This window comes from Lipotes vexillifer, unplaced genomic scaffold (assembly GCF_000442215.2).
Source record: "Lipotes vexillifer unplaced genomic scaffold, Lipotes_vexillifer_v1.1 scaffold2189, whole genome shotgun sequence".
Taxonomy (NCBI): Eukaryota; Metazoa; Chordata; class Mammalia; order Artiodactyla; family Lipotidae; genus Lipotes; species Lipotes vexillifer.
In genome coordinates this window covers 310,726-336,698 of record NW_006789336.1, presented here as the reverse complement: position 1 = coordinate 336,698, position 25,973 = coordinate 310,726, and the positions used below count along the sequence as shown (strand labels likewise).

Sequence of the window (25,973 nt, the reverse complement as noted above, 5' to 3'; positions counted from 1 at the left end):
TTTTTTTTTTTTTTTACCCTGGTGCTCTGATTGGATGATTTCCATTATTCTGTCTTCCAGATCACTTATGCATTCTTCTATATCACTTAGTCTGCTATTCATTCCTTCTAATGTGTTATTTCAGCTATTAAATTATTTATTTTTGACTGGATCTTTATATTTTCTAGTTCCTTGAGAACATGTTCATTTTTTAGATCAATTCTTTTTTCTAATTCAGTTAACATTTTCACTACAAATGTGTCTAACTCTTTATCTGGTAAATTGTTTATTTCTCTTTCATCATTTATTTTTTCTCTTGATCTTTCAATTGAGAGTAGTTCCTCTGCCTTTTCATTTTTTTTAGACTTAACTTTCTCTGCCTCTATGAATTTAGGTGAAACAGTTACCTATTGCATCTTAAAGGGGTGTTCTTATGTTTGAGTGTCTCTATGCTGACTACATATGTTCAATGCCTTTGGTGGGAGAGCTGGATTTGATGTGGATGCCAGTCATGTCTTTCCTCAGAGTGTGCTGGCAGCTATCACCTTGGTAAGTGGTGGGGCTGGAGATAGAGCTGGCCTGGGGTGTGAGGCAAGGCTTCTTCTCTGGTCAGTAACCATCACTGCCCTCCCAGGGTCAGGGTCTGATCCCATGTTGCTGCAGAAGACCTGTGTGTCAGGCTCAAACTGGCTCCATTCCCTTTAAGTGTGTGTTTTCCCCACTCCCCACACCAGGAATTTTGTCCCAGGAGGGGAGTGCTGAATCAAGTGAGGTTCATGTGCATACAGCAGTCCAACGTGCTGTCTGTGCAGGCATCTGTGGTTCTGCTCAGCCACAGACCATGGTTGAGTCTTTTCCCTGGTCGCAGCTGCCCCAGATCAAGGGCTGTGCTGTGGCATGGACTAAGTGGGGCCCAACCATTTGCTTAGCTTGGGCTGAGGCACATGATGAGGTGCTTGGAGGAAAACAGGCAGCCACTAGAGCAAACCTCTCTTCCCTGCCGTGGGGGCAAGACCTCTTTGTCTCTCACAACTGATCACTATCTCCAACCTCCTCTGTGCCCCAAAGGGGAGACAGGGCCTCTGTGGTTTCTCTGTGTATACTGGGGCAAGGTGGTGGGTTGAGCTGTGGTGTACAGCGGCTGCCCTCTGGGCTGCTTCTAGGGTACCACTTGAGTAAGTGCCAACAATGGCCACCACAGCCCACCCAGGGTCCACCCTGGGACTAAGTCACCTCTGCATCCCAAAGTCAAGTCTTTTCCCTGGTCCTGGCCACCCCAGATCCAGTGCCATACTGTGGCATGGACTAAGAGGGGCCAGAGCTTTTGCTTAGCTCAGTCTGGGGTGTATGATGAGGCAGTCACGGGAAACTCAGCAGCCACTAGAGCAGACCTCTCTCCACCCTGCCCCTGAGGCTAGCCTGTGCACACACACTCCCCTTGAATGGAGCCCAGGATACTCCCAGCCCTTCTATTTGTCACAGTGTTCCTCCAACCAGTGAGGGGGCTTATCTCCTCCATGTAGGATCCCAGGACTGGGATGCCTAGTCTGTGGCTTGACCCACTCACTCCCCAGGGCTAGGGTCTGCCCGTATAATCACCCTTTTCCTCTGAGTCCCCTCTCTGGGCACAGGTCCTGATTTGATTGCTTTTCTTCCCTTCCTACCTGATTACATGTGTATTTTTCTTACAGCCTCGGTTTTAAAGGAGTCCTTCTACCAGTTCCAGTTAGTTTTCAGTGAGAAATGCTCCTCCTGTAGATGTATTTCAGGTGTGTTCAGGGGAGAAGATGAGGGTCACATCCTCTTACGCAACCATCTAGTCTCCTTAATCCATTTTAACTTTAAATCATTTAATTTTTTTTTACATCTTCAATGGAGTACAATTGCACTACAATGTTGTGTTAGTTGCTGCTGTATAACAAAGTGAATCAGCTATATGTATACATATATCCCCATATCCCCTACCTCTTGCATCTCCCTCCCACCCCTCTAGGTGGTCACAAAGCATGGAGCTGATCTCCCTGTGCTATGTGGCTGCTTCCCACTAGCTATTTTAAATTTGGTAGTGTATATATGTCCATGCCACTCTTTCACTTCATCCCAGCTTACCCTTCCCCATCCCTGTGTCCTCAAGTCCATTCTCTATGTCTGTGACTTTATTTTAGTCCTGCCCCTAGGTTCTTCAGAACTATTTTTTTTTTAGATTCCATATATATGCGTTAGTTTTGATTTGCATTTCCCTAATGATTAGTGATGTTGAGCATGCTTACATGTGTCTGTTGGCAATCTGTATATCTTCTCTGGAGAAATGTCATTTAGGTCTTCTGCCCATTTTTGGATTGGGTTTTTTTTTGATATTGAGCTGCATGAGTTGTATATTTGGAGATTAATCCTTTGTTAGTTGCTATGTTTGCAAATAGTTTCTCTCATTTTGAGGGTTGGCTTTTTGTCTTGTTTATGGTTTCCTTTACTGTGCAAAAGCTTTGAAGTTTCATTAGGTCCCATTTTTTTATTTTTGGTTTTATTTCCACTTCTCTAGGAGGTGGGTCAAACAGGATCTTGCTGTGATTTATGTCATAGAGTGTTCTGCCTATGTTTTCCTCTAAGAGTTTTATCGTGTCTGGCCTTACATTTAGGTCTTTAATCCATCTGAGTTTATTTTTGTGTATGGTGTTAGGGAGTGTTCTAATTTCATTTTTCACATGTGGCTGTCCAGTTTTCCCAGCACCATTTATTGAAGAGGATGTCATTTCTCCATTGTATATTCTGACCTCCTTTATCAAAAATAAGGTGACCATATGCACATGGGTTTATCTCTGGGCTTTCTATCCTATTCCATTGATCTACATGTCTGTTTTTGTGCCAGTACCATACTGTCTTGATTACTGTAGCTTTTGTAGTATAGTATGAGGTCAGGGAGCCTGATTCCTTCAGCTCTGTTTTTCTTCTCTTTTTTTTGTTTAACATCTCTATTGGGGTATAATTGCTTTTGGTGTGTTATTCTGCTTTATAACAGAGTGAGTCAGTTATACATATATATATGTTCCCATATCTCTTCCCTCTTTGTCTCCCTCCCTCCCACCCTCCCTATCCCACCCCTCCAGACAGCCACAAAGAACCGAGCCGGTTTCCCTGTGCCATGCGGCTGCTTCCCACTGGCTATCTACCTTACGTTTGTTAGTATATATATGTCCATGTCTCTCTCTCGCCCTAACACACCTCACCCTTCCCCCTCCCCATATCCTCAAGTCTGTTCTCCAGTAGGTCTCTGTCTTTATTCCTGTTTTACCCCTAGGTTCTTCATAACATTTTTTTTTTCTTAAATTCCATATATATGTGTTAGCATACGGTATTTGTCCTTCTCTTTCTGACTTACTTCACTCTGTATGACAGACTCTAGATCTATCCACCTCATTACAAATAGCTCAATTTCGTTTCTTTTTATGGCTGAGTAATATTCCATTGTATATATGTGCCACATCTTCTTTATCCATTCATCCGACGACGGGCACTTAGGTTGTTTCCATCTCCGGGCTATTGTAAATAGAGCTGCAATGAACATTTTGGTACATGACTCTTTCTGAATTCTGGTTTCCTCAGGGTATATACCTAGTAGTGGGATTGCTGGGTCATATGGTAGTTCTATTTGTAGTTTTTTAAGGAACCTCCATACTGTTCTCCATAGTGGCTGAACCAATTCACATTCCCACCAGCAGTGCAAGAGTGTTCCCTTTTCTCCACACCCTCTCCAGCATTTATTGTTTCTAGATTTTTTGATGATGGCCATTCTGACTGGTGTGAGATGATATCTCATTGTAGTTTTGATTTGCATTTCTCTAATGATTAATGATGTTGAGCATTCTTTCATGTGTTTGTTGGCAGTCTGTATATCTTCTTTGGAGAAATGTCTATTTAGGTCTTCTGCCCATTTTTGGATTGGGTTGTTTCTTTTTTTGTTATTGAGCTGCATGAGCTGCTTGTAAATTTTGGAGATTAATCCTTTGTCAGTTGCTTCATTTGCAAATATTTTCTCCCATTCTGAGGGTTGTCTTTTGGTCTTGTTTATGGTTTCCTTTGCTGTGCAAAAGCTTTGAAGTTTCATTAGGTCCCATTGGTTTCTTTTTGTTTTTCTTTCCATTTCTCTAGGAGGTGGGTCAGGAAGGATCTTGCTGTGATTTATGTCATAGAGTGTTCTGCCTATGTTTTCCTCTAAGAGTTTGATAGTTTCTGGCCTTACATTTAGGTCTTTAATCCACTTTGAGCTTATTTTTGTGTATGGTGTTAGGGAGTGATCTAATCTCATACTTTTACATGTCCAGTTTTCCCAGCACCACTTATTGAAGAGGCTGTCCTTTCTCCACTACATTCCTGCCACCTTTATCAAAGATAAGGTGTCCATATGTGCGTGGGTTTATCTCTGGGCTTTCTATCCTGCTCAATTGATCTGTTTTTGTGCCAGTACCATACTGTCTTCATTACTGTAGCTTTGTAGTATAGTCTGAAGTCAGGGAGTCTGATTCCTCCAGCTCCGTTTTTCGTTCTCAAGATTGATTTGGCTATTTGGGGTCTTTTGTGTTTCCATATAAATTGTGAAATTTTTTTGTTCTAGTTCTGTGAAAAATGCCAGTGGTAGTTTGACAGGGATTGCATTGAATCTGTAGATCCCTTTGGGTAGTAGAGTCATTTTCACAATGTTGATTCTTGCAATCCAAGTATATGGTATAGCTCTCCATCTGTTTGTATCATCTTTAATTTCTTTCATCAGTGTCTTATAGTTTTCTGCATACAGGTCTTTTGTCTCCTTAGGTAGGTTTATTCCTAGGTATTTTATTCTTTTTATTGCAGTGGTAAATGGGAGTGTTTCCTTAATTTCTCTTTCAGATTTTTCATCATTAGTGTATAGGAATGCAACAGATTCCTGTGCATTAATTTTGTATCCTGCTACTTTACCAAATTCATTGATTAGCTGTAGTAGTTTTCTGGTAGCATCTTTAGGATTCTCTATGTATAGTATCACGTCATCTGTAAACAGTGAATGAAACAATAGCAAAGATCAATAAAACTAAAAGCTGGTTCTTTGAGAAGGTAAATAAAATTGTTAAACCATTAGCCAGACTCTTCAAGAAAAAAGAGAGAAGACTCAAATCAGTAGAATTAGAAATGAAAAAGAAGTAACAACTGACACTGCAGAAATACAAAGGATCATGAGAGATTATTACAAGCAATTACATACTAGTAAAATGGACAATTGGAAGAAATGAACAAATTCTTCGAAAAGCACAACCTTCTGAGACTGAACCAGGAAGAAATAGAAAATATAAACGGACCAATCAAAAGCACTGAAATTGAAACTGTGTTAAAAATCTTCCAACAAACTGTGATTAATCTTCCAACAAAGAAAAGACCAGGACCAGATGGCTTTACAGGTGAATACTATCCTTCTCAAACTCTTCCAAAATATAGCAAAGAGAGCAACATTACTAATCTCATTCTATGAGGCCCTGTTACCAAAACCAGACAAAGATGTCACAAAAAAAGAAAACTACAGGCCAATAACACTGGTAAACATAGATGCAAAAATATCCACCAAAATACTAGCAAACAGAATCCAGCAGCACATTAAAAGGATCATACACCATGATCAAGTGGGGTTTATCCCAGGAATGCAAGGATTATTCAATATATGCAAATCAATCAATGTGATATACCATATTAACAAATTGAAGGAGAAAAACCATACGCAGAAAAAGCTTTTGACAAAATTCAACACCCACCTCAACATAATACAGGCCATATATTACAAACCCTCAGCCACCATCATTCTGAATGGTGAAAAACTGAAACCATATCCACTAATATCAGGAATAAATCATTTAAATTTAAATAGCATCATTTGACTTCTGCCTACCATATTGGACACAATAGGTGTAGATAAATAAATGGCTAAAATTTTAAAAATTATATTTTGCCTTTTTCAATTCTAATATAAAACACGTCATAATTGAAAGCAGTGTTCTCTAAACTAGAAGTTTACTGTTATTAAACGTCAAGTATTAAGAAATAACACAACTATCTGGATTCAACAATAAATTTATTTGTTGACAATCAAGGGAATGTGATCAGAAGTGAACAAATCAAAGTATAATTACCCTCTCAGAGAAATAAGTATTTCATTCTATTTACCTTGCAGTTTCCTGGCGAAGCGCATTGAGAAATGTGTCTGGGTGGAAGAGTTCTGATAGGTCAAGTGTATCAGAGAGAAGAGTCTGTTTTTCAGCTCTCTCTACCCAGTTCTAGGAGGAGGGAGATACAAAAACACATATTTAAAAACTCTGCAAACTTGAAAGATAAAGATTGGATACAGATATGGTGAAATAGTTCCCACTAAAAACCAAACCAAACCAAAAAATACCCTCTCTTGGTCCTTCTTCTCACCAGCTATTATCCTATTGATATTTATCTGTGCCACTTCGTAACAAAAAAACATTGTCTAATTTCATCTATAGTATTTGACCTTTTTAAAACACTTTGACCTTCTTAAAACACTTTCTTCTCTTGGCTTCTTAATCACTACAGTCTCCCAGTCTTTCTTCTGTCTTCCTGACTATAACTTCTTGGCATCCATCATTGACTCCTCCTCCTTTCCTGGAATTCCCAATATTGGGGTGTACTCAGGACCATTACTTGGTCAATCCTATAGTTTTAAAGACCAGTATGCTTATGATTCCCAATATTGTATCTCCTACTTCTTCCTACCTGTTTCCTGTCACTTATTTTTCTGACATTTCCACCATGATGTTTAACAGTTATCTAAACACGTTCAAATCAGAATTCTAAATTTGCAAGACCACCTTCCTCTTCCCTAGGAAATCTTCTTTATCACCAGAATCCTTCAGCTCAGTGAGAAATTCAATTGATTGCTCAGACCAAAACCTTGAAATTATTTTTTACATCTCTCCCATGTCCCACAGCCAAATTCACAGGTCTGACATAAAAATCTTAGCACTTCTTCATTTCCACATCCACCACCCTAATCCATAACACCACCATATTATCACTTGGATTACTGCAGTAACCTCTTAACTAGTTAGCCTGTTCCCTGCCTACATCTGTTTTTCCCTCAGATATGTTCATGATTTGCTTTCTTACTTCATTCAAGTCTCTGTTTAAATATCACCTCCTAAGTGGCCTTACCTGACCACTCATGCTGAAGTGTCACCCTTTTCAACCCATTAACTTTCTAATTCCTTTAATCTACATCAATTTTCTCTACAGAATCCTGATATTTATTAGATATAAAGTTCTGTTCAGCTTCAATATTTCATCAAGATCTACTATTTGCCTTCACCTTCTGGTAGGCCCAATAAATAGATGCTTACTTTAAAAATGTCCTGACATTCCCAGAAAAGAATAATATAAATATGTGTATAAGCACAGATGTTACTACACTATCTAATAAGTGTAACAATGTTACAAATGTCAACACGGTATGACATTTAGATTTATTTAAAATATTAGATTATTTACTATCACATATAAATGGGCATTTTACATGCCACTTGGAGTGAAAATAACTCCTTATGTGTTCTATAGGTTGAAATTCTCTTGCTCTAAACTATAAATGAGAGTTTATTATTGCAAGAGTAAAGTTTTAAAAATAATCGTGAAAACTGTTAATTTTATGTAAGAAAATTAAGAACTCTAGAGTTCAATAAATAGAGAAATTTATAATTATTACAAATATTGAGAGACTACAATAGCTAGACAAGTGTAAGGAAAAATGTTGGAAGCATTTTAGTCAAGAAATATTAATAAAAATTTAACTAATATGAAGAATAATATACATATTTGGTTATCTTGAAATTCAGACCTTTGTAAAATTGTTTGACATACTTGCATTTGCAACACTAAATAAAATTATTATTAAGAACAAAATTTAATTGTAGGTTACTTAGTTTTATTTAACATGAGTCCTTCAAGTTCTAGTTGGGAATACTTTCTATCTTGTGAGAATGAAGTAACAATGAAATATTAGCTTTGCCATCTTGAATTTTCTCAAGGAGAAACAAGGCCCTAATATCATTTACAAAAAAATCCAATATAAATCATCTTCAATCTAGGCATAAACAATTTTTAAAAATACAGAAAAGAAAAAAATAAAGAAAAATTAGATACATCAAATATTTATTTTCTCACTTTTACAATGTCAAAACAATAGACATTAAAAGGAATATTTATTTAGGAACAATTTTTCATTGAGGTTTTGAATTTATGGAGGTTAAAAAAAAGCCTGACAAAATCATTAATATAGATTAACAATCGTTTTCAGGACATGAAGTATGAGGAGTTTTGAGATTTCTTTAAGCTATAGACCTTATGTTCAAGGTTCTTCCTAGAAAACATGTGACTGAAATATATTTTCCTAAACTATTTTTACTATTCACAAACAATTTAATATTATTGGTAGTAATATTAAATATTCTACTTTAATATTATGTGCAATAGACAATTAGATAAGCGTATATATCTTAAAGTCCTTTTAAAGTGTGACAATGTGTAAATTAACAATGAAACCAATCGCTGCTTTTCTTGCTTGTGAAGAGTTTTCCAGCTGCAAATAGCTAACAACAAAGTGAACCTGATAGAAGATACATTATAGAATGGAAAATCAGCATGCACTTATCATTGACAATGGAATAGTGGTGAGGACTATGACTGATTTAGGAATCAAAGGTACGCAATGTTTTGTTCACAACTTTCCATTGGGTTTTCAGAAATAATAACAGTATTTGATAGGACAGACTTATTGACTATAGCAGAAAAATTGTCAACTACTTTCATTCTTCTTCTTTAACCAAAGATAAAACTATATGACATAAAAGACATTTTTCAATTGTCTTGTTTTATACTAATAAACTATGTTCATACCAGATGTAATAGAAGACTTTAAGTGGTAAAAATGGCTGTATAAAGCAAGGAAAGCCTTGAAACAGTGTTTTGAAAATAAGGGTACTAACATAGCAGATGTTACTAACAATCACCAGTTACTTTCAGGGAAAGTAATTTGTTTGCTAGAACCTGCCAATTCTTCAAAAAACCAAACTTGTCTTAAGAGTTTAAATTCTATGCATGTTTTCTGCTGTAAAGATCCTCTTACTGTGATACTCCAGGAAGCTGCTGAAATTGGCATGTGTGTGATAAAAGCTGAGATGCAGATAAAAATTCAGAGAAGATTTTGTTATCTTGAAAGCCAATTATGTTGCTATATTGTCACATTTCTAGACCCAAGATTTATCTTCTGCAAGCAGTACAAATAGCATGATTTATAGGACTGCTTCTATAAAACTGCCAATCATCATAGACTACTGTTTAGTATTCCAAATGTGCAAGAGAGTTGACTATAGGCAGAAGTAATCAGCTGACAGTATTGAGAAATTATTGTCCCTGTACAAAATTTGACTCCTAAAATTCTGTAATTCTACTGCTATAGTAATAGTTATATTTTATTGGATAAAATTTCAGATATACTATACCCTAAGTTTATTCTATAATGGCGATAATCCAATTTGAAGTTTGACTGTATGTTAATCTTAAATCTCAGGATTTTGGCAAAGATGTATTTTTCTATGCAATTCTAATTTAATGTATTTATTTATTATATATCTCCACTAAATGTAGAGATTCTTATTGGCAGAGCAATGAATGGCACATAATAAAAATTCAATAAACATTCACCAAATGATGAATAAATTAAAGAATATGAATAAAAAACACCCATAAGGTAGCTCTTCTAGCTGAGTATAGTACATGAAAATAGGGATGCTGGAGGTTTTTGACCACATACAGACCATTTTTTCAATTTTGTTTGTGTAAGTTTTCCTATGAATATTTTTACGGAGTACCCAGTATGTGTAAAACATTGCATTAATGACTGTGAAAGTTACTGAGTTAGGGGAAAAAAAGAGATTCCCTTCTCAGGAAGGCAAAGTACTAAAGAACCTTGAAAAATCAATTAAGACACCTCAGAAAATGAAAGAAAAGTAAACAATGTAATTTTAATAAAATTACTTTTAAAGTTCAAGATCTTAAGAGAAAATGAAACAAGCCTTCAAATGTTAGATGGTGGAACAGAGTATAAAGTTAAACAATAGTGTTCATTGGGTAGATTTAAATAGAAGCTAAAATCTCAGAAATATGTCATGGGTACTACAAAAATACATCTCAGGAGGTATATGAATCATGATGATTGGGAAGCATGAAAGAGATTTATGTCAGTTTGCTTGAGAATAACCCTAAGATTGACTGAATCATTCATTTATTCAACAGATATTTATTGAAAAACCTACTTGTGTAAGCCACTGTTCTACATGCTTGGAGACAAAAATCTCTGCCCTTGGGCTTCCCTGGTGGCGCAGTGGTTGAGAGTCCGCCTGCCGATGAAGGGGACACGGGTTCGTGCCCCGGTCCGGGAAGATTCCACATGCCGCGGGGCGGCTGGGCCCGTGAGCCATGGCTCCAAAAAAAAAAAAAAAAAAAAAAAATCTCTGCCCTTATCAAGCTTCCATTTTAGTGGAGGAATACAGAGAAAACAAACAAACAAACAAGTAAAATATATAGACTATTAGGTGGAGATATAGGCTACGGAAAAAAATTTAAAAGGGAAACAGGATGTAAAGTATCAAGGAAGAGGAGGGTTACAATCTGAAATAGGATGGTCCTGAAGGGATAAAGAAACTTCTTACCTTGCAAGAAAAAAAAAAAAAACAAGAAAAAAAAGAAACAAGGATATCCTTGCAGATATCTGAGGGAGAGCATTCCAGGTAGAGGAAACAGTTAGAATAAAGTCCCTTTGAAGGAGTGTGCCAGGCTGTTCATTGAAAAGCAAGGAGACCAGTATGGCTGGAACAGAATAAATCAGGAAGCAAAAAGTAGGAGAGGAAATCAGAGAGGTAAACGGGCCAGATCTTGCAGGTTGCTGTAAGGATTTTGTTACTCTGGATGAGATGAGAGACCATGGGGAAATTTCCAAGAGAGGAGTGATATAATCTGATGCTTTAACCAGAATATTTAGACTGCTGGGCTGAGAACTGACCAGAAAGGAGACCAGGGTGGAAGCAGGACTAGTCAGGTGGCAGCTGCACCAATAATGACTTCAATCAAGGTAGTAGCAGTGAAAGTGGTGAGAGGTGTCTCGGAATATATTTTGAATGTACAGCCAAGGTAATTTTTCTGATTGAATGGATGCAGTGTATGAGAGAAGAATTAACAATGATTCCAAGACCTTGTGCCTATGCCTCAAGAAAGGTGGAGATGTCATTTACTTTTATGGGAAAGACTGCAGGTAGCACAAGTTTTTCAGTAAAGGGCAGGAGTTCAGTTTTGAATATGTTAAGTTTGAGATGTTTATTAAACATCCAAGTGAAAATACTGAGTATACACCAGAGTTAGGGGAGAATACTGGGCTGGAGCTATAAATCTGAGAGTAATAAAAGTTTAGATGGGATTCATAGGCATGAGATCACTATGGGTGGAGTACAGACAGAAAAGGACAGAGGACTGTGCTCTAGGGAATCCAATTAGAGATGAGGGAATAGAAAAGCCAGAGAAATAGATAAAAAAACAGAAGTGTGTGGTGACCTTGAGGCCAACTTATAAAAAGGTTTCAAGGGGTAGAAACATCTTTTAAAAATGTTGCTGATAGGTATCAAAAACTCTGAGATATTATAGAAAGGGAACTTGAGTGTGAGTTCTATCATTTGTCATATACATTTTGTAAACTATTCTTGAATATCGGGTTTTACTTTTCACATCTTTAAAAATGGAAATAAAAATATGTACCTCATATATTATAAATATTACTAGATTGTGTCTAAAGCACATGTATGCCTGAGATCCAAAATATGCTCAGTTCTTATAAATATTCAATTTTCTTTCTATCCTTCATTTGATCATTTAAAAAGTTTGAGTATATGTTTGAAGTGGTGCACTGAAAGAAAAGAAAGTGATCTGAAGCTCAAGTATAGGTCACTAGTACATTTTACTGCTAGGGAAGTGAGAAGAGCTATTTAGATGAACCCAAAAAGGGTGTAAAAAGCCACATTTCTAGATCTAGAAATGCCAGTCTGATGTATTAGTGATAATTAGGGTTAAAGGGGAAGAAATAAGAGCTAGAGGCTCACAGATATTTTTTTTTTCAGTGAAGAATTAGTTTTCTTGAAGTGGGCCATAGAAGTAAAATGCAAAGTGAAAAAGTTAAAGCAATCTACGTGGCTAACAACAATCATCTTTGCAGACGAGAAACTGTGTGCCTGAATATTTGAACAAAAAATAGGAAGCAGCACCTAAAAAGAATCTCAGAAAAACATGAGTGAAGGGGCTGATGCCCATACTAGGGAAAAATATGCTTCCCAGCATTCCACAGTGGGAGGGGATGGAAGGAAGCAACATAACATTAGTGTCTGCTGATAGAAAAGGTACTTTGGTATAGTCTACCACACAGTGCCCAACTGAGGCCTAATTCAGACTTAATTCAGGCCATTACAGGAATGGAGATAGCATTAAGTGCTTCTAGGTTGCAGTACTTCTGCTATTTATTCCTAGAGTACTACACTTCCTTTATCATTTTGATTGTTGTGGCTTATGTGTTGTCTTTCCTGATAAACTCTAAGGATAGTTTATATGTCATGCTGAATGGCATTTATTAATAATAATAACAACAATAATAACATTCTTTTTATTGCTTAAATCTCCCCAGATTTCAAGGACCTTAACATTTGATATAAACAAGATTCCATCATAAGAATGAAGGGTGGCAGGATTTGGTAGTATATGAGTGTACCAGCCACTGGCTCAAGTTAGGCCAAAAAAACTGTGTAGAGTTCAAGAAGTCACTGTAAATTTTAAAACGAAAGAAAGAACCTAAGGAGAAGCTCAGTCCTAAAAAATGAGCATTAAAGCTTGCCAATGACACATGGCACCCCAAGTTTGGTTAGCAGTAGAAGTAAAATGAGACATTCAGGAGCCCATTAAACATGTGCAGAATACTGGGTCTGTTTAGCACACCCAAGCCTAACTGGGTACTCGATATGAAGGTCTTATATCCTTAAATAGAATCAACTCATGAGCTAGGTTGGAACAGAAATTGCAGGCATAGAGTCAAGGGATCCAACTGTGAGAAGTTGAAAATACGAAGACAGAGGGAAAAAGGCAAATGCTGACCCCACAGATTTATGAACTGGGTAGACAGAAAAATCAGACTATACTAGGGAGAACTTCTGCAGAGGCTATTCTGCAGGCCAAAGGGGAAACAAACAGTGGAAATCAGGAACCAAAGAAACTCTCAGAAGATGTTATTTCTGAAGAAAGAGCAGAAAAACTCGAAGTCAGGAAAATAATTCTAGGGTCTCAGGAAATCATATTTTATATATATTATATTATATTTATATATCTAGTCCATTCAATTGTTCATTCATTTATTCAGAAGGCAGTATGCTACATATTAGAAATACAGTGGAATTATTATTATTTTTTAAAGTCCTTGCCCTAAAGGATCTTAGAGACCATAGGATAAATGACTGTAAGGCTCTCTTTGGCTGAGACTGCTTGGGTACCTAAGGGTTCTCTGGCTCTCTCTAAATCACCAGCATTGAGAGAACAGTCTTAAACCCATGTCACCCAGTAGAGTAAGACTCTCTCCATACTGAAAAATGATCCTCTAAAACATAATCTGATTTCTCTCCTTAATATCCCACAGTGTTCCCTTTTGCCCTTATGATCAAATATAATCCCTTAATACAGTATCATAACATGGCCTTTCCTGCTCCACCAGCCTAATCTCTGAACACCCCTCCTTGCGCTCTATGCTCTGCTTTTAGTTATTAAAAGCGCATGGCTTACTCTTGATTCTGACCTTCCTCTTGTCTGGCACAGTCTTTCCTGTTGTCTGGCACAGTCATTCCTCTTGTCCTTGCTTGGTCTATTCCTACTAAGCTTTCAGCTTAAGCATCACTTCCCTGTTCCCATGTAGGTTAGGTACTCTTGCTATTTGCTCCCACAGTACTAGAATTCCTTTGTCACTCTTACTGTTGCTGTTTATTCGGTTGTCTATTTTTTCTGATAAATTGTAAGGATAGCTACTTGGCACACAATGTATATCTATTTTGCTTACCATTCTATATTCAGCAACCTCAGCACAGTGCATGGCACCAAGATAGAATTTTTAATTGCTAAATGAATGAATCTAAGAAATTTAAATTCTGTGAGGCAGAAACTGTATCAATTTATTAATCATTTCATCTCCAGTACTTCACTCAGAGCTTAGCATAAAGTTGTTGCTTATAATATGTTTGACTGAATAAATAAATGAATGCCATCTTGACCCAGACACTGTCACCTTATTTGCACAAAACCCCTGTAATGATCGGGCACTATGTGTAATACTCTCAGTAGCTTGTTCTGTTTCCTATATGTTATGCCCTAAAATGAAAGGCTCTGGGATTTTAAACCATGGCTGGAACTGGGCTCAACCTGCTGTGTACCTGTTTGGAATCAGTCTGATCATTACACTTTTATAAATAACCAAAAGCTGCCATTTTCTCAGATCTCTGAAAATAGTACTTCTAATTCTCCCTGCCCTCCCAATATTCTCAGCCCTTTCTTCCCCACCTAAGTAGCCACGCTGTTCCTCTAAACTTTGTAAATTGCTCTGGTTACTTATCTGTGAAACATAAAAGGCACGTATGAAATCAAAGGACCTGGCAGACCCTTGACTAGATGGAAAGTGAATGCCAAACACTAAAGGTTATCTTAGGGAAGCAGATATCTGTACATTCATAAATGAAAAAGAAAAAATTAAGGCAGGAAAACAATAAAAATATATCTTTAAGTGGTGACATAAATGATGAATTATTGCATATTCCCTAGGTAGAAAGATAAGATAAACCATGGTCAAGCCTGAAAATTATCCTGAAGGTTAAAAGGATATTTTATCATTATAATTAAGGCTAAATGCCTATAAAGCTTTTTAGAAAATCACACAGTGAAAAAGTTTTCAGTTTTGATGATCAATATACAATATACTCAGTATGAATAATCATGCCAGAAAATTGTAATAATTTATGTAAAACTGCTTTAAATGATATTAATTTCAGTATCAATAATATATTTATTGGGCTTCCCTGGTGGCGCAGTGGTTGAGAGTCCGCCTGCCGATGCAGGGGACACGGGTTCGTGCCCCGGTCCGGGAAGATCCCACATGCCACGGAGCGGCTGGGCCCATGAGCCATGGCCACTGAGCCTGCGCGTCTGGAGCCTGTACCCCGCAACGGGAGAGGCCACAACAGTGAGAGGCCCACGTACCACACACACACACACACACACACACACAAACACACACACACACACACACACAAAATATATATATATATATTTATTATATGCACATAGCATAATTATTAAGCATACTTACACATATAGTGTAATAAAAGCTACCCATTGGCAGCAAATAAAGTTTCTGCCCTTTATAAAAATAATCTAATGCAAATAATACTGATACATATAGTAAGTGATAAATTATCACAGCCATGCAATTATAACATACCAAGGACTTCAGAGCATTTCTGTATTTTTCTAAGAGCACCGATGGACTATTTATTTGTCCTTCCTCTTCTGACTTCTCTATCCTTCCTTCCCTCCATTTTTCTGGCATTTATTGGTAGATTATATCTGGACATATACACAGTAGATAGGAAGATGGGTAAACCCAAGTCCCTGCCTTGTTCTTCTCTACCTGCTAATTTTAAACTCATTTTCAGATCCAGTAGTTTCTTCTTCAATAATTCTACAACTGAGAGGTTGATTATACTGGAAGCCAAATAAACATTCAGATGAGTTCTGGCCCCTTCAAAGGAGTACCATTTGAAGACTGGCAGCATAGAGTAAGAAGAGAGGAAAAGATGAAATTACAGAACAAGGCAAGGACCCCCTAGAGGAAGTGTCTAAAGAGATGAGAGCAGATGAAATCAAGTATACAGCTCTAGGGATGAGGCTTCAACAGCAGAAGGTCAACTACTTTTGTATTAGAACAAAGATGATGAGGGTGGGTTTAGACAAATTTGTAGGTGGGAGGGAAAGGTAGGCATTTTCAAGTGGTCATATTTCATAGCTTGAATTTTCTCTGTAAGGTAAAAAGCAGGGTGTTCTGCTAAGGGAAAAGTTAAAGATGTGGTCAGGTATGTGCACTACTAAAAAAAAAAAAAAAATGAATGAGGATTGCTGTATCTAGAAGGACACTGATCAAGTTACTCCTAATAAGCTGATATGATAAAGAATGTTATTTGTGAAAACAGTGTAACAAGCAGAGGAGGAAGGCAGTAAGACAGTGTAAAACCACACAGGAAAAGTGGTACATTGCGTGCACCAACTGACCTATAACATTTGCTATTCCTTAAAAAAAATAATCACCTTGTCTTTCTCCATCTATATCATTCCTTATTCTGTTCAATTTTCCTTCATTTACCTGACTGGGCCACTCTGAAAAAACTCGATCAATTTGGAAAAAAACAAAACAGAAAAAAGCAGCTCCCTGTAGGGGGGACACACCCTAAAGCAAATTAGTCACAGTTATGAATAAGTTTCAGTTACAATCTATATGATCCATCTATATTAAAATTGTAGATTTTTCTCTAAATTCTTAAAAATTATGAAAAGCCACACTACACAGAGAGAACACAGTCTTTTTGTTTTGTCTTTTTTTAAAGAGTGCTAGGTAAAATCACAGATGACAGAATAAGAAAGGAATATACGGTGCTCTATGAACAAAATCATAATATTTTCACTAGTTGCTAGCAGAATGGTTAACAATATGAGAGTTTATACTACAATCGTCATACAGTCATACAATTACTAAATAATTTCATCTTACCTGTATTGCAAGGGCACGAGCTACAAGACTTCTAAGGTATTGTAAAGGGTCTTCTGGACCTTCCCACTTGCTTTGCCATGTGAGAGGACACTGCAATTTTAAAAGGATCAAAATTAAGTTTACATATACAATATTACATATAAAAGATCTTTTAACAGTAGTGTGATGGGGAAAATATTTTGGCATAATTCACATTATGTGTATCATGAATTCATTTCATTAAGATATGTCTTTTTCTATTTTATATATAATATCAATAATGTATATGTGTCAATCCCAGTGTATGTATAAAATAGACAACTGATGGGAGCATACTGTATAGCACAGGGAACTCTACCTAATGCACTGTGGTAAACTAAATGGGAGGGAAATCCAAAAGGGAGGGGATATCTGTATGTGTGTATGTCTGATTCATTTTGTTGTGCAGTGGAGGCGAACACAACATTGTAAAGCAACCATACTCCATAAAAAAATTAATAAAAATTTTTTTTAAAAAGATATGTCTTTTTCTTTGATCTTATTAAAATTGAATGACAAATAGAGTCAGAATGAATTGACCTGTTTCTCTAAAAGGAAATATTTTTAAGTAAAAATTCTTGAAAGAATAAACAAATGAACATACACCAGTATATAGAAAGTAGCAAACAATGTTTTCTTGAAATGATATGTAATGAAATCAAATTAAATTTCACAAATTCATTTTATAAGTAGTAAAGACAAAAAACAACTAGTCTTGTGTCCCTACAGAATTACAGAAATTTTATCTCCCAAACCACACCAGATATATAACAAAAAGAGAATAAAACAGAAAATACTTTAAATTAAAGAAAGAAATACAACCTTTCTAAAAAAGTTACCTTTTTAATATCTGACCTTCTTTTAACTGACATTCTCCATTAATACATTCATTATAATATTCCTTTTCTGTGAGAGTTTTCTGGATTTTTCAAATATTATGTAACTATCATTCAAACTTAATACTTATTTTTCTCCAGTGGAATAATGAGAGAGCATCAATTTCTTAACCCAAGACACTGTCTGATTACATAGCTGAGAAACTACTCCAGGCTAGAGTATATCAACAATGTATGGAAAATGGAAATTGTAAGATAACAAACCTTACAGTGAATAAAAGACCTTAGACAACATCTAGTTCAATTACTCTAGATGAATGAAGTAAGCCTTCTTAGGAATATGGTAGCTAAGTGCTGGAGCTATGCTGTGAACTGAAACAGGTGTGATGACTTTAAAACATGACCCCTAAATCCTTTGACAATTCTGTGGAGACTTGAAGTCTGCTCTTCTTCCTAAATAAATGTCCTGTGAATATAGCAGAAGTGATGTGGTGCCAGTTTCCAGGTCCAGGTCTTAAGAAATTGGTTGCTTGTATTTCCTGTCTTTTGTGACTCTTGATCTTGGAACCCATCCAGCATATTGTGAAGTCCAATTTTTGGAGAGGCCCACGTGGAGATGAACTGAGGCTCCCAGCTCTCAGGCAGCACTGACTTGCCAGCCACATGAGTGAGCGGAGTGGAAGAGATAAGCTTTCTCTACCAAGTCTACCCAAATTTCAGATCTGTAAGCTTAAAATAAAATGATTTTTTAAAAATTATTATGTTTTAACCTGGTAAGTTTTGGTGGGATTTGTTATACAGCAAGACTTAACTGATACAGTTCTTTGGTATCCAGAAGCAGGGTTCTACCTTAACAAAAACCTAAAACATATGGCACTAGATTTGAGACTGGGTGGTGGGCTGAAGCTGCAAGAACCTTCAAAAGAATGTAAGTGAAAACATAAAGGGCTTCTAAGAGAACAGTGGAGGTCTAAGGAACTTTGAAGACTTAAAGGAAAGGGAGGAAACAATCTCAGACAGACAAAAGTACTCTTGGGACCTTAAGGGCATGCTTTGCAGATCCTTTCTGTTAAACAATAAGCCTTCAATGAATCTTAAGGGTGTTGTCCCACAGCCAACACACAAGAAGCCTAAGGTAGAGAAAAAGGCTTATCACAAGATTTATAGCCATAGTTTTTGTCTAATGTTGTGAATCTCAATGAGATTCAAAGCAAACTCACAATCTTAGTATATTGTTCTGGTGTAAGCTTCATCTGTTTGGGATTAATGGGGAAAAGAGGGCACAATTAAAAGAGAACTTTGGACCCCAGAATCCCTATGGGTGGGAAGCAGGTTGAGAAAACCACTCAGCTTCAAACATGGCTAAATCTTATTGAAATGTATGGATAATTAAGAGACGAGAATCAACGACTCAGAGGGCAAAACCAAGAGCCATGGATAATTATTCCCCAGGGAACAATATGGAATCCTAATAAAGGAACTGAAAACATAAGCTTGCTTAGATTTCAGAATTGCTAAGGACACGTGAGCCTCCCATTTCCTCATTTTTTGAGTGGGAATGTCTATTGCAGTTACCTGTCCTACCATTTTATATTGGGTTTGTAGGGGACAATAACTTATCTCTACACATCATACGTCTTTAGTTGAAAACCATGCTTGAGAAACTGTTTTTGAAGAACCAAACCCAAGAAGCCTCACCCATACTTCCACCTGATTTTGATGACAACATCCAGCCTGAGGCTGTAAAGAATGAGACATCTGGGGAAACTTGGAAGGAGATGACTGAATTTTACATGTGGGAGAAATGCAAATAATTTGTGCCCAAAGGGCAGACTGCAGCAGCTTCAAAACATGGTCCCAAAATTACTTGATACTCTTCCCATTGAGAGTTGAGGTCTATGTCCACCCTACCCCTTCACAACCCAACCAACAGAATAAGGGAGAAGTGACGCTTTATCAGTTTTCAGATCTAGGTCTTAACAAATTCACAGCTTTAATTTCCTCTTTCTTGGGATATACACTTTTAGAACCAAGATACCATGTTGTGAAGAAGCCAAGTAGTCCATATAGAGAGGCCCATGTGGAGACATCTAGAGAGCAACCAAGGCCTCTAGCCATCAGTCCCAATAAACTACCAGCCAATAATCAGCACCACCTAGCCAGCCCCGTGACTGAGCGTCCATTAAGTAGACCCTCCTGTTCTAAGCTGAACTGACTTAGCTGGTGTCACACGAAGCAAAGACAAGCCTTCCCCACCAGACCCTGCCCAAACCACATACTCATGAGCTAAATAAATGACTGTTCTTGTTTTCAGCCATTAAGTTTCAGGGTAGTTTATTATGTAGCAATAGATAGCTGATAGGTCAGGTTTTCACATTCTAAGTTTTATGCTTTTCCTGTTGTAGAAAGATAGGTCCTTTATATAGTGTTTCATTACATAAAGTAAGTTACTGTGGTAGGCAACCTTTAAGGTGCTCCCAGTGACCCCTGCCACTTGGCATTCATATTCATCCTTGTGAAATTCCCTCACCTTGAGCATGAACTGGTTTTAGGGACTTGCTTCTAAGGAAAGAATATGGCAAAAGTGATGAGAAGCCACTTCTGAGAGTAGGGTACAAATATTGTGACTTCTGTCTAGCTCACTTTCTCTTCATCTCTTCCTTGTTCACTCTGTGTGAAAAAGTTGCATACTGTGGGTTGCTTTATGGAGATGCCCATGTAGCAAGGAATTGATATGTCCAGTCAACAATAAGTGAGGACCTGAGGGCTGCCAAGAGCCATCCGATAAGTGCTCTGAGAGGCTGCAGTAATTGCAGCCCTGGTGACACCTGACCGCAGACTTGTGGGAGACCCTAAGACAGAACACCCAGCTAAGCTACCCCCAGATCCCGACTCACAGAAACTAATGTGATAACTTTTCATTGTTTTGTGTCACTAAATTCTAGGGCAATTTATTACACAGCAATAGATTAACTAAGAGAGCTATCAATATTAGTGTCAGATGTAATACTTTCATTCAATACATATTCAAGTCCTTATTGTCCATCCATTCAGCAATTACTGACAGACTATAATGTGAAGGCATTATAAGGTCCTGGCTATCATGGAGCTTACATTTTACTGGGGGATAAAGGCAATATACTTATTTCTAAATATATTATAAGAAAAAGACTACACAGTGCTAAATCCTATGTAGAGAATTACAACATGATATGTGATATGACCGAAGTAATATGAAATGATAGTGATATGATAGAAGGTTATGAGGAATAACATCTTCACCCTAAAGAGCATTAGAAACCAGTAAAGGAGATACAGAGCTAATGTCCCTGATGGTGTTTTAAGAATGACTTATATAGCATGTTTCTGGAGCTAAGAGGAAAACAATGATTTAATCAAAGAAGTCTTAGTAAAGGAAGTATCTGTGAAGCTTTGAAAGTTGTGTTGAATTTTGACAAAGGTAGACATAACTGGAGGGGACTTTTTAAGCTAACATTTATGTGTTAGTAACTGTGCTGAGTGCTGGATATGTACCGGAAGCAGGTACTACTGTAATTTCCATTTCACAGAGGAGAAAATGGAGACACAAAGAGAACAGCATATCCAAAATCACAGAGCTGGAAAATGGCAAGTCCAAGATGTGAACCCAGGTAACCTAACTCTAGAGTCTGTCAGCATTAATTCTGCTTCCAACGTATTTTACATTTCTATAATGTAATTTCTATATTACACCATTTGAGATTTGTCAACTGAAAAAAAATACACAATGTGAGAGTTGTGCATTAAGTTTTACTTGGGGCAAAGTGAGGACTATAGCCCGGGAGACAGCATTTCAGATAGTTCTGAGAAACTACTCCAAAGAGGTAGGAGGGAAGGTCAGTATATGTGTGATTTTGATGAAGGGGGAGTACATGTAATCAAGCACATATTTTTTGCAGAAGGTTGCTGCTAGTTTCGTGAAGATTCAACATGACAATTACGTATTGGGAATTAAAGTTATAATTATGGGGAAACTAAGGCTTAGAGTAGGTTTATTTAACTAAACTTTTTTTTTAATCTAAATGGTAGAGAACTTGAACCCAGGTCTAACTCTAAATGTAAACTTTTTGTTATCCCATGCTTTTCATGAAAGATGTCATAAAAGCAAAACAGGATACAAGCAGATTTCCTAATTCACTCTTTTTCAAGCATCAATTAATTAACTGACAACTCAGCAATAACCTGTTAAATAGCTGCTATTTGTCAGTCATTTGTTAGGTCCTGTGGATACAAAGTTATAACACAATCCCTGTTCACAGAAGTTTGCACTAGAGGGGGAAATAAATAATAAAAGAAGACAGCTACAGACAATAGAGTAAGTTCCCTGATAATGACAAGCACTGTGCTCGTGAAACACAGATGTAAGGTACACCAAATTCAAACTGTGCCTAAGGACAAGAGTCAGAAAAGGCTTTCTGGTGGAGATAATGCTTGAGGTGAGTCTCAAAAGATAAACAGCTTACAGTAAAGTAAAGAAGGACAGTAAGAAAAGGAAGGGGCATTAAAAAAAAAGACATGAGAAAACTGGGCTGATGGTCAGACCATGAAGCTTTTGAATGTTTATACTGAGGAGCTTAATCTGGAAAGCAATGATAAAACTAAATTACACTTTAACTAGGGAAGTGACACAATCATATTTGGATTTTAGAAACATTATCTTAGTAGAAATAGGGAGAACAAGCACTGGGGTGATGAAACTGCAGTCAGAGAGGTGAATTAGGAAGGTACTGTAGAAACACTTGTGCAGCACTTACATGTGCAGGCACTGTTCTCAGCATTTCACCTATGTTAACCCTTTAGACTTCACATCAACCCTCTGAGATGGATAGTTAATACTCCCATTACGAACATTTAGAAACTAAGGTAGAGAAAGGTTAAGTGACTTGCACAAGTAAACATTCTAGTACATAATCTTGGATGTTTTAAGTTCCACTCCACAACCTTAATATATTTACTATATGAACTTCAAAAAAAAGGACCACAGTTAGTAACTCTTTTCCCTTTTCATTTAATAACGTAATTATCTATACTACTGACAAACACCACTATCCTACTAATAAAAATGATGTGCTGATCCTCACACATGAGTGAGACACTGGTAATCCAGTATCTGCAAACTGCTAAAGTTAAGCCAACACTGGATTCTAGTTTTTGGAAATGAATCGACTTTCATCTGACTCAAGCTTATTGCAGTGTCTGACACAGGGAGACAGCATGGAAATTTCTATTTATTTCAAGCACTAGAAGTTGCACTGGGATTTCACTGTAGGTGGGAAAACAGAATTCAGTTTACATTTTTTTTTAAAGAAAAGGAGAAAGGAAAAAGGAAAAAAATATATAGTTCATTGTAATTTCAATTTCACATGAAGTGATTAACCCATATGGGCAGTTTACAAATTATCACTAACTCCTATACTAGCCATAACTTACAAATTTGTACAATTAATTAAATTAGCTAAAATCCATTTTACACACATATACATGATAAGCGAGTTATATTTCAGAAGGATAAAGATAGCTGCAGAATAAAACACTCTAATAATAGAGCCCTTACTATATAGAGAGAGTCTAATAGAATAGCCTCTCTTCTATTTGGAAGACAAAGTACAACTCAGAAGATAATTTGTGATAAAAGTTAGAATGCATTAGTGATTTAATCTTACTAAGACCTTTACTTAGAGCCAAAGATTTCAATTTTCTTAATAGTACAGAGAAACAATCTATAAAACAGCACCAGAACAAACTAAGGACTTTCAGATACAAGAGATTTATTTAACTGAATTATTTTTTTTTAAAATATGAATCCTATTTTAAAAATCTTTTTATTTTGTGTCTTCTCTTTAAAGAGACTCATATTATTTGCTTTCTCAGGACATGTAACTTCTGTTTTCCATTAAAAAATTATAAAATACTTATGAAGAGATTATACTAAGGTATAAAAGGTCTGGAAAGGTAGAAGCAATCCATTGATGGATGAATGGATAAACAAAATCTGATACAGACCTTCCTCAACTTACAGTGGGGCCACGTGCAGATAAACCCATTGCAAGTTGAAAATATTGCAAGTTGAAAATGCATTTAACACACCTAAACCACCAAACATCATAGCATAGGGTAGCCTATTTTAAACGTGCCCAGAACACTTACATTAGCCTATGGTTGGGCAAAATCATCTGACACAAAGACTATTTTATAATAAAGTGTAGGATATCTCAAGTAATTTATGGAATACTGTGTTAAAAGTGAAAAACAGAATGGCTGTATAGATACAGAATGGTTGCAGTGTATCAGTTGTTCACCCTGATGATTGAGTGGCTGACTGAGAGCTGCAGCTCTCTGTGCTGCCCAGCATTTTGAGCATAAGGTACCACATATCGCTAGCCAGGGAAAAGATCAAACTTCAAAATTCAAAGTATGGTTTCTACTGAATACATATCACTTTTGCCTCATCATAGAGTAGAAACCACCTTAAGTCGGGGACCATTTGCATATACATACAATGGAAAATTATTCAGCACTGAAAAAAAAGGGAAATACTGCCACATGCTACAATATGGATGAACTTTGAGGATATTATCCTTAGTGATACAAACCAGTCACCAAAAGACAAATGCTGCTTGATTCCACTTATATGAGGTACCTAGAGTAGTCAAATTTATAGAGATAGAAAGTAGAATGGTGGTTGCTGGGGGCCAGGTGGTGGGGGAATGGGAAGTTGTTTAAATGGGTAGCGTTTCAGTTTTGTAAAATGGAAAGAGTTCTGGAGATTGGTTGCACATTAGTGTAACTGTACTTAACATTACTGAACTGTACACTTAAAATGGTTAAAATGATAAATTTTATGATATATGTATATTGCCACAATTACAAAACTTCATTGGAAAAATGTGAGAAAGGAAAAGAAGAAACCAGTTTCCTTCCTGAGTCTATGCCAGCATTGTGTGCTTGATAATATTTTTGTTACCCACTTTGAGCTCATTGAATACAGAGACCATGTACTATGTATTATTCCTATCTCTAGGGCCTGGCATGGTATAGAGAGTCCATGGTAGATGGTCAATAAATGTTTGCTGAATATTATTTATTATATCATCCAATTACTAATTAAAAAAAAAAATTCCAGCTCTTCCTCCATCCTTGCACATTTTGAAAAAATAGAGTTATAAATAAGATGTCCATACATCCAATTTGCCTAATGATCCCTATTTTCCCAGAGTTCCATCCAGGTAGGAGTCCCTTTCACTCTTAAAACTATAGTTTGGGTGATAAATTTGAAGGTCACTATAGTTATTAAAAAAATTCAAATTTACATAACAATTTGAAGCCAAGAGGTCAATTTAGGGATTGAATCATGACCTCATTAGCACAAAAATTTAACTAAATTAACCCAGAATTACCAAAAAAATTAAAGAGTCAAGCAAGGAAATAAACAAACCGGATAACTGGTAAAACACATTGCTGTTGTGATGAGTAGTACAGCATACCAAAATAATTTTAAAGGCACCTTGAGAAAGGATCTGATGATTGAAAATGGCTATTGGTGGAGAATGATAAATTCTATTAAAAATGTATGTACATTTTAAAACAAGTATTATTTAATATCTGTCTTTCCAATACATAACAGATTCATAGCATCCTCAGCATAGCATACACATACAACTGGAAGTATTAAAAATACTTATAATGAAGCTTTGGGAAAGATGATAAGTTAATCATCAAATATGTTCAGCATGTAAAATGATAATCTATAAAATTTTCCATCTAATAAAATCTAATAAAAACAGATTAAATGTATATTTACTTCTGTGAAATTTATTTCAAAATAATGTTCAACATGTTGAACATATGTCGAATATATGTTTTTACACTCTCTGAGATTTTAAGAATTTATGGATTCTTTCTGCATTGTTTTCTGTGATAAACTATTTAGGCCAATGTCATGTTGGTATAATTAAATATATGTATATTTTCTTGATAAAGTGTCTATTCAAATCTTTTTTCTCATTTTAAAAATTGGGATGTTTGTCTTTGCATTTTTGAATTGATTTCTTTTTAATATTTCTGGATATATATTCCTTGGTTAGAGGTATGTCTTGCAAATCTTTTCCCCTAGTCTGTGGCTTACTTTGAATTTTCATAACAGTGTGATCAATTTGGGGATAATTTTTGTATATGTTTGG

General features: G+C 36.4%; 1 protein-coding gene across 1 annotated transcript in view; it reads right to left on the bottom strand.

Annotated features, from left to right (window-relative positions):
• DYNC2H1 (dynein cytoplasmic 2 heavy chain 1) overlaps positions 1-25,973 on the bottom strand; it is a gene marked incomplete at both ends in the record, with an annotated part of 341,923 nt that overhangs the window by 5,692 nt on the left and 310,258 nt on the right. The window contains 2 exons of the mRNA XM_007462583.1: positions 6,163-6,272; positions 16,901-16,990. Of these exons, the coding sequence (XP_007462645.1) occupies positions 6,163-6,272; positions 16,901-16,990 (200 nt within the window). The remainder of the gene's footprint in view (positions 1-6,162; positions 6,273-16,900; positions 16,991-25,973) is intronic.